At 41.4% G+C, this 10000-nt stretch overlaps 1 protein-coding gene across 1 annotated transcript in view; it reads left to right on the forward strand.

Moving 5' to 3' along the window:
- The window catches only part of LOC138974239 (uncharacterized), a 9794-nt gene extending 1320 nt beyond the window's left edge, over positions 1 to 8474 (forward strand). Inside the window, exons 2-6 of the mRNA XM_070346964.1 lie at positions 696 to 818; positions 3170 to 3229; positions 4311 to 4838; positions 5108 to 5208; positions 5713 to 8474. Coding sequence (XP_070203065.1) covers positions 696 to 818; positions 3170 to 3229; positions 4311 to 4838; positions 5108 to 5208; positions 5713 to 5973 — 1073 coding nt within the window. The 3' untranslated portion in view covers positions 5974 to 8474. The remainder of the gene's footprint in view (positions 1 to 695; positions 819 to 3169; positions 3230 to 4310; positions 4839 to 5107; positions 5209 to 5712) is intronic.
- The last annotated feature ends 1526 nt before the right edge of the window (positions 8475 to 10000 follow it).

Consider the following 10000-nt stretch of genomic DNA (forward strand, 5'->3'; position numbering starts at 1 on the left):
AAGACCACCGTGTAGGTCGTCATGGATCTGTCAGGCTTTACTTGGCATAAACAATGCATCCTTCCCCCGGGACACATATCAACACTCTAGAGTCTACCTTTGCTTCTATGGGGACTGGGATGGTGTAACCGGTACCTATTTAATTCTTTAAAATAAATTCCACACAAGGATCATAGTCTGCACAGGAAGATGCCACGATATTGACACGTGGATTTTACGTGGAATCTCTCAGTGCATGTCAAAGCCTGAACAGAGCTGTTGTGATGTACACAATGTTTTGATTTTACACCCAAACAAAGATACCCTAAGCTTTACCATTCTGACTTTCAATATTATTAAAAAACACACAATATTTTGCACGTACACGTCATTCTCTTAATTTTCCAAAAACATGTCTAAACCTGAAAAAAATTAAACCAAGAAAGAGTGAGAGAGAGAGAGAGAGAGAGAGAGAGAGAGAGAGAGAGAGAGAGAGAGAGAGAGAGAGAGAGAGAGAGAGAGAGAGAGAGAGAGAGAGAGAGAGAGAGAGAGAGAGAGATTGGAATGTACTGACGAAAGAAGCTATGTTAAACTTATTTGAAATACTATTTCTTGCACAAATCCTCCAATATGTCTATCAAATCCCCCTACACTTGAAACATGCAGACATACTTTGACGGTAAGATTAATCAGAGTTTTGCTTTGCTCCCCGGCAGAGACAGGACAGAACGCAGAGAACCAATCATTCGATGCTGGTCTGGCTGGTGGAGTCAGTGCAGCAGCTGCCATTGCCCTTGTCGTTTGCATCGCCGTACTTCTCTTTAGAAGGAGGCAGAAAAGTACGACATATATTGTGTAGTATTAAGACAATACTAGACGTTATAATGTATATTTCATTATTTTACTTTTATTTTAGGGAAGCTAAGAGTAAGAGAGAAATAGAAGAAGAAAAAAACACACAGACAGGCGAATAGACAAACACATTGGCACTTGTGGAATTAAAGAGTAAGCATGCATGCGTCTTTAAATGCACAGTGCAGCTCACAGCCTTTGTTTTGCGTTTTTGTTGCAGCTGAGTGCATTTACAGTTCAAAAATCCTCCTATGGTAGTAAATCAAACCTAAAACTACCCAACGACGACATCTGTGAAGCTCGACAGTTGGCTTGTTCACGCGAGTGCATAAATTAACCTAGTAATTACGTGGTGTTTGGTCGGAGTTCGATTCAACTGAGTGATCCCGGCCTCCATTTTGTTTTACACAAACTCATGATGACGTCTGACATAGTTTGCTAGTGACGTGTCTTTTTGTGCATGATGTGGTGATCTACCTGATCTAAATTTAGATCCAAAAATAGGCCAAGACCAGCCGGGACAGAGTCCGAAATTAATTCGTAAAAAAATCGCAGTTCTTGACTCTTTGGGTGCAAGTCAATGAAACTTGGTAGTTATTCTAACGGATAGCTGCCTGAGGTATGACTAAAAGCCCCAGGGGCTCCGTGCACCTGGATTTGACAAGTCCAGTATCTTTAATACCGTCCGTTCACAACAATAGATTGTCGTTGTACTTTATCGTTAACACTTGGAGAGATGTTGTTTTCCCCGGACAACATTGGGGCAAATCGGCGAATGTGTAGCCATACTAATAAGCAAACCAAACTTAAAACGCTAGACTAGAGTGATTAGTGAGAGTTCACCAGTAAGCAGAGAACACACTGACTGACGGAACAAGCACATTTTATTTAAACAAGTATATGGGTCTGAAAACCAAAGCGCTTGTTCATTTCAATTACTTGTTATTATCTCAGCACGGAGGACATTGGTTCCGTATAACTCTCGTTTGATCTTGTATCATAATCATGCTGGCTTTATAAGGCTTACGTCCCTTTATTTGTTGCATCTTATCATTGGCCCTCTGTCTCATTTGGTTATGATACTTTATAATGTAGATTCGTCCCAATAGTATATATGTGACCCTCCACCACGGAATGAGTTACATGTCACCTTTGCATGTGTGACAGGGGAGGCTACCGCTCCTTTCACAGCAGACTCTGCACCCGAGTTGTTGGCCTTTAAAAGTCAACACCCGTGGATTGTGGAAATCTGTTTGTGATGGGGTCTGGTGGTTTCCGATTGTCTGTATGTTCATGGAAACCTTCGGGTTTGCATAACAGTTTTTATAGGGCTAAGAAATTAGCCCTAATATTTTCAAACCTGTTTGATTGCACTTCGCTTCCCGAGATGATCGTAGTGTTTCGGCACTCGGTTACATCTGGCGATGAGGCAGGATGGGACTCGGCATGATATGTTCAGGTAATGGCATAATATGACCACTGAACATTTTCGTGCTGTTCCCATTCTGCGAACTTGGGATGGACAGTGGTCCCCCGGTTCGGAACTTCGGGACGAAGTTCATTTCAAACGGGGGCGATTGTGACAGGGGAGGCTACCGCTCCTTTCACAGCAGACTCTGCACCCGAGTTGTTGGCCTTTAAAAGTCAACACCCGTGGATTGTGGAAATCTGTTTGTGAGGGGGTCTGGTGGTTTTCGATTGTCTGTATGTTCATGGAAACCTTCGGGTTTGCATAACAGTTTTTATAGGGCTAAGAAATTAGCCCTAATATTTTCAAACCTGTTTGATTGCACTTCGCTTCCCGAGGTGATCGTAGTGTTTCGGCACACGGTTACACATGATTTTCATATTTTTACATTTTCTTAAAGAGTGTTTTATTCTCTATTCAGTGGTGAAAACCGTTTTAGAAAAGAGTGAACACTTTGCGAGTTATAAGCCTGTGACTATGGTGACCCTCACACTGTTACCAGACACTCCCCGGACTTATATTATGCCTAGCGCGGAACCGCGTGAGGTGACATGCAACTCGTTTCGTGGTGGAGGGTCACATATTCGAGATAGTTGTGTGTCTTGTTTGTTTGTCAGTCTCTTTGTGGTTTTGTTTGTCTGCTTGTTTCAGTTCGTTTTCTCGTCCGTATCTTTTGTGAGCACGATAAGCAAGTAAACTCGTAAAACGCAGAGAACACACAAAAGCAGGGGTCGGTTCCCAACATGTTTGATTGACTGGCAAGGAGCAGATGACGCTCAAGGTCTAAAACTCTGGTAATAATTAAAGCAAGCCAAGTATTGCATTGAAACATAACATATATTATGAGTGTGTGTGTGTTTTATTTTCTAGGGAAACAACTAAAAGGGGAGCAGCGAACACTCACGACAAGTGAAGCGCCAAATGATGAGGGTGAGTTTTGAAAATCAAGAAACGACCAACAATAGCAGGAACTACATAAAACAAAATAGAATATCTGTGTGTGTGTGTGTGTCTGTGCGTGTGTGAAAGAGTTTTGATGAAGCTGACTTTTGTGATCTGATGTTTGCTTTTCCGTGCACGGGGTTCTGCATTCACACACTCATTCATACACAAACATACACATGCTTACTGGATGAGGACAACACGCACTCGAACAAGTCACACGGCACACAACGAATGAACATTTTAAACTTTTCATTATTTAATCCAATTCAATCATCTTCATCATAAATCAACAAAACACAATAGGGCCTACCTCTGGTCACACCGAAGAAGAACACAGTCCGGCACATAATAACACTTCTATCAGAATCCTTGGACAGTTAACAAGACAGACCTTGAAGTTACACAGTCCAAGTGAAGCACATGTTACTGTCCTCCAACATAAGATAACGTCCGCTTCCATTGTTTCTTCTTCCCCAGCTGCAGGCATTAATTGAAATAAATGCTAATTACTCTAATTAATAAAACACGTTCATTCCACAACACAACAAACAAATTCGTTTGCACCAGTCGCTCGACGCTCTCTGACGTATCACCCCCGCAAAGTCAACATCTCGACCACTCCATTTACACAGAGGGGTGATAGCATAGATCCCTCGCACAGCACAAGCGTCCGTCTCTAAAAATAAAACAGTTATTATACTTTAGGCGAGTCGGCTATTCCGCGAGACCGTTTCAAGGATTTAGAGACTGCTCGGAAATGATACTGATTCCACGATCGCTCATGGGTACCGTAATTATACCCACTACCAAATTTTCCCTTGACAGCGTGCGTGCGAGCGTTCGTGTGTGTGTGTGTGCGTGTGTGTGTGTGTGTGTGTGTGTGTGTGTGTGTGTGTGTGTGTGTGAAGAGAGGTAGAGAGGGTGAGATATCCCACACTTAAACTGTTCGACTTCTAATTTGTTTTGCTATGCACCATGCTATGCATTACAATGCATGTGTAGTTCAGTATTAGCGGTTGTCTAAACACATGCATTTTACCTCACATCATTTCTCTGTTACTTTCAGATTTTGAAATGCACAAAAATGTATGTTACCAAGGTTCCGACGAAGTTCATATACAGTCAATCATCGAGGCAAATTCTTCTAATGATACGATGTCACAAAACTCACCCTCTGCTCCTCCACCGTCACATTCTCAAGACACATCTCTAACTGAGACTGGAGAGAGCACTACAAGACACGACAACATTAACAGCGGCACCCAAAACGATGGAACAGTGATAGCGCTAGGAGCTGAAAACCATACCTACGCTCAAGTCAACAAAACAAAGAAAAGTCAGAAGCCAGACAACAACCCCAGTGGGAAGCAAACACAGGACATGGAACCACACGCGGTGTCAAAGGTACCCTTTCCACTCCACAGAAAGGAGGCAAACGCAGCTGGATACCACGACCAGACTGGAACGGAACCAAGAGATGATGGTACAAACAACAAGGCTGAAATGTCACAACTGAAGGAGAAAAGTCAGAAAATGACACCCAAGGGAAACAACTACGAAACACCCGGAGGTCATGATGGTGGGAGTGATAGTGGTGAGATGAATTTCAAGCAATTGTTTTTAATTTAGATGAAATGTGGCAGTGTGTTGTTACCGAAGGAAACTCATGCCGAAAAGTAATACATACCTTTGATTGAAAATCAACTCCCGGGATACAATTTAACTTTTGTGCAGATTATTGACGAGAGCTGATCTGGAAGATTATTACAGCATTTGAATAACTTTGGTTTCGCAGCGATAACAAACCATAACTATATCTTTACCTTATTTAAGCCGTAACTACATTTGTGTTTCGTTTTTCAGAAAATGTATACAGCAACTGTTTGGCAGAGTCTATGCAACAGAACCCTGACACCGATGTGTACATCAATGTAGCAGAGACGACAGCCCTTGCAAATAATCAGGTTGGCTTGTACATCTAATTCTTTACACGACATTGTCTATTGAATTTGATTATTTATTGATGTCTTTATTGATTTGTTTATTTAAACATGTTTTTTGTGTGAAGGAGTGTTGTTGTGTTGGTAGAATAATGAATTGATTATTCAAACATTCTTCGTCTTTATGTTGGTCTATTTTTATTCAAACATCTTCTTCTTGTATTATGCTATGCTAATGTGCTATCATTGTCCCCAGTACAAGAGGCTTTTTGGGACATGAAGTGTTATACTACGCTAAGACAAGCATTACAACAGGTCTGTTCTTTTATATCCAACACATACAGTTATGACATTGCATGCTGCTAATTAAGTTACATCAGTGCATATAGTAGTCCTCTCTATCTGTTTCCGACAATGTGCACGGCACAAACAGCTAGGTATCCCCTTCTCAACACCTTTGAATGTGATTGAGTGATTCTTGTTCATATTTCGTTAAGAGACGATTGAGTGATGATTTATTTCTACCAGGATAACAAAGTGGAACAGAGTGCACAGATCAACGGTTGCACCAACGTACAGGCTTCCCAACCTCAACCAACCAAACATGGCGACAGCAACACACATGCGCAACAACAAGATGCAGATAAGTCAACGGAAGAAGAAGACGTGTATCAGAATGTGACACCTGAGAGTGGCGAGGCCATGGGAACAAATGATGACGAATACCAGAGCTTGCAGTTGTCTCGGCAAAAACAGAGAGAGGACCCAACTTATAGTCATCTGGCATAACTTTCAAAACCGAGTTAACCTGGATGTCTGTATATTGCATCATCATCATCCCACACACACACACACACACACACACACACACACACACACACACACACACACACACACACACACACACACACACACACACACACACACACACACACACACCCACACACACACACGCACACACACACATACACACACTTGCTAACATGAGTATGCAGAAATGAATATGTATACGCAATCATTGTTCAAATGACATCATGTCATTAAATGTGCTTCCTCTTGGTTCAGTTTGTCGGCATTGATATATTTAAAACATGTCGTGATTTTATTATCATACTCGAATGTTATTGCTTGCTGTTGTCTTTGTTGGTGATGCTGTTGCCATTTGTATGTCCACGGCATGTGGTTTTGATTGTGTAACTAAGGAAATTGTTCTCATGTATATATTTTCTGTTCTTATTTAGTACGTATCAGCTGTTTTCAGCGTAGCAATTCTCGACTTGCATGACCCCTTGATCCAGCATAGCTGACAGACTCAAGTTGAAGGTTTGTTGGGGGACAATGAACATCGAGTAAAATTAAAGTGGACAAAACACGTGGAAACTGTACTCTAACAAGACTAACATGGATTGCTTCAGCACACAGAAGCATTGTTCGCCGCAGCCTAGCTGCAGCTACTCACTTTAAGAAAGTAAATCGTCGGTAAAGGATTCTCTCACGAAATTCTCACATACTACACCGCGTGAGAAACAAATGTTACCCTTTCCGATTGTTCTTTTTGCAGAGACTGCCAGAGATTCACAATCACTTTCAGCTGTGGAAAAAAACACACTTGAAGGGATTACATTTAACGCGGTTATGACGACACCTTTTCTTAATCCTTGTCAAAACAACACGGGACGTTTGTTGTCCCCCAAAAACAGGGAAATCCGAGACTAATTATGGCTGACACCATGCGCTAACTCCAATACCCTACTGCAACCGAGAATCGGACCCTTTTGCTTCGCTGAAAACACAAAAAGCGTTTATATTTATATTCTTACATAATATTCTGTGTTGAAAATAGACAATATTCTACATTGCTTGCTGTGTGGCAAGCCATGCAGTATTCTGTGTATTCTACACACTGTACTTACGTGTATTTAACTCAAAACGTCCCGCAGTCCAGGCGTACATATGCTTATTTTAAAACCTCGATCTCTTCCAAAGCCTCGTGCAATCTGTCACGTCCAAGATAAGAAAGGTTACATAAAAAAGTGTAGCGTGACGTGTTATTTGAGCGATATTGTTATGTCTTGAGTAGTCTCTCTCTTGTATGTAGGATATAAACATGAGTTGTCAGCAACAACTACCAGAATGGTCCATGTTGCCTATTGCAGATGATGGTTTAGTCCGAATATCTTCGGACATCACTGAACCTTGACAATAACACGGACATGTATCACGGAGAAGACACTCTTCTTTGTAATACTTTCCATTTGCTTAGGTACAGAAACAAAACCACAAATAGGAGTTAGAAAGAAAATACCGCACGCTTTTATAGAAAAACAAACACGTTGTTATCCAACCATTGTAATTGAATATTGTGATGTATCTATACTACCGGCACGGTTGGCCTAGTGGTAAGGCGTCCGCTCCGTGATCGGGAGGTCGTGGGTTCAAACCCCGGCCGGGTCATACCTAAGACTTTAAAATTGGCAATCTAGTGGCTGCTCCGCCTGGCGTCTGGCATTATGGGGTTAGTGCTAGGACTGGTTGGTCCGGTGTCAGAATAATGTGACTGGGTGAGACATGAAGCCTGTGCTGCGACTTCTGTCTTGTGTGTGGCGCACGTTATATGTCAAAACAGCACCGCCCTTATATGGCCCTTCGTGGTCGGCTGGGCGTTAAGCAAACAAACAAACAAACAAACAATGTATCTATACTTATATGATATGTTTAATTTTTCACGATGAGTATATTTTTTGTTAGCCTTTGGGTCCACTGCCTCTACACAGAAATCAAAACAATATGTATGTGGCTGTTGTATACATTGCATATTTTCAATAGCATTTTCATTTTTCTGGACAGCTTAAAACAACGGTACTTCTCATCTCCAACTGTATACGATTTATTTCAACCATGTGCAGTACATTAGGAACATTGCTTGGCTTAAGTACATTTCACACATTAAAACAGAACAAAATACACGTGCTTACCGAATTAATAACACACACCCACACACACACACACACACACACACACACACACACACACACACACACACACACACACACACACGCACACAAACACACACACACGTACACACACATTTTCTTCATAATTATAACTCTATATCATTTTGTCTCTCTCTCTCTATCATGCTTTCGCTCTGTATTTTTTGTATTATTATATTTTCATACATTTATAAAACATTATTATCAGATTAGTCCCTCTCATGGGCGAAGGCTGGATGTAAAAAGATTACCTGTTTGCTTATGCCATTACCCGCGTTAATAAAGAATGGTCCTTGTCTTGTCTTGTCTTGTCTTGTCTTGTCTTGTCTCCCTCTCTCTCTCTCTCTCTCTCTCTCTCTCTCTCTCTCTCTCTCTCTCTCTCTCTCTCTCTCTCTTTCTCTCTCTCTTTTTCTCTCTCTCTCTCTCTCTCTCTCTCTCTCTCTCTCTCTCTCTCTCTCTCTCTCTCTCTCTCAAACACAAATTACACATTATTGTATTAAACAGACACATTAGGAAAGACAATAATCAAACGAAAACATATGTTCGGGCATCATACTATAGTCACACATCAAGAGTTATGAATGTCCAGGACGTTAAATACTAGGTATATCTTAGGATGTCAAATTTACACAAAGATATCGAACGTGATTGTCCAGTTGACGGCACAAATGCAGCTTCACGTCGTCTTCCCACACACGTTTCACTGTAGACCTTAATCCTAAATTAAAAAGCAAAGTTTCCAGTCATACACTCTCAATCTCATTCATTCCAAAACAAAATTGCACATCCAGTCATGCCAGTCTCCTAACGCACACACCCACACAATCACGGACCAAAGCCAAACATGAAATAAATGTCACAAAATAGTTTCTTTCAAAACAAGAAATGACTTCCCTTAATCCCTTAATCACAATTCAAACTGTAAGATCTTTGTAAATAACTCCCTTGAAACAACAAAGTTTCATCATGAGCACTTTTCTTGAGAGAGAGCGAGAGCGAGAGAGAGAGAGGGGGGGAATTATTTGTAAAATTATGTCCGTGAAGTGAGACCGGGTATTATCAGGTTTTTTTTTATATTAAAGGGTATCAAGTATCTGTCCAAAGAAGCATTCAGTAATTAAATTATTTCCTCCAGGACAAACCTATTCAAACTACAAGTCAAACATGTATGTCAATCTGCAGCGGAAAAGGCAACGTTCGGGCTCTGGCTTACTTAAAAAGGCGAGACCCATTTGAAAGTCAATAAGCCGTGCCATCGCCAGAAAAGAAAAGCAGTGCGGGAAATCAAACTCTTCATTTTCTCTGCCCTTCAAAGTCACGACTCAGCCTGTTTCATACTGGCTTGTAATACATTTTGTTTTGCACTATGTTGCTATTTGCGGACAAGCTAAGTTTTGCCCCGAAGGATTTGCAGTATTTTACACACGTCTTTTCACCACATCCCCTCCCCAACAAACAGGAAGTATAAAACCAAGCAGGGCTCAAAGAGATACATTGAACGCGGTGACACGATATTGATTGGATGGATCTTGTAGAAATGTCCGGACTTCGTCACGCTGAAAGGTACACCCGGCTGTTTCACTTGTTTCGAAAATGGTATGCGCCAGTTTACTGCAATTTTATCGTCAGGAAGGAAGGAAAAACATGACTCCTAATTGTGTATAACCAAAGGCAAAGGTGGGGAACTACACTAAAGCGACGCAGGCCTATTAACAAGTTGATCACTCTTATTGTTCGAAGACGTTTTAAAAAGGGGAAAAGGAACAAGGAAAACACAAGTCCCCCGGTGTATGCGGGACGGTAAGGATTGCTCGCGTTCTGAC

Source organism: Littorina saxatilis, linkage group LG8, assembly GCF_037325665.1.
Source record: "Littorina saxatilis isolate snail1 linkage group LG8, US_GU_Lsax_2.0, whole genome shotgun sequence".
NCBI lineage: Eukaryota > Metazoa > Mollusca > Gastropoda > Littorinimorpha > Littorinidae > Littorina > Littorina saxatilis.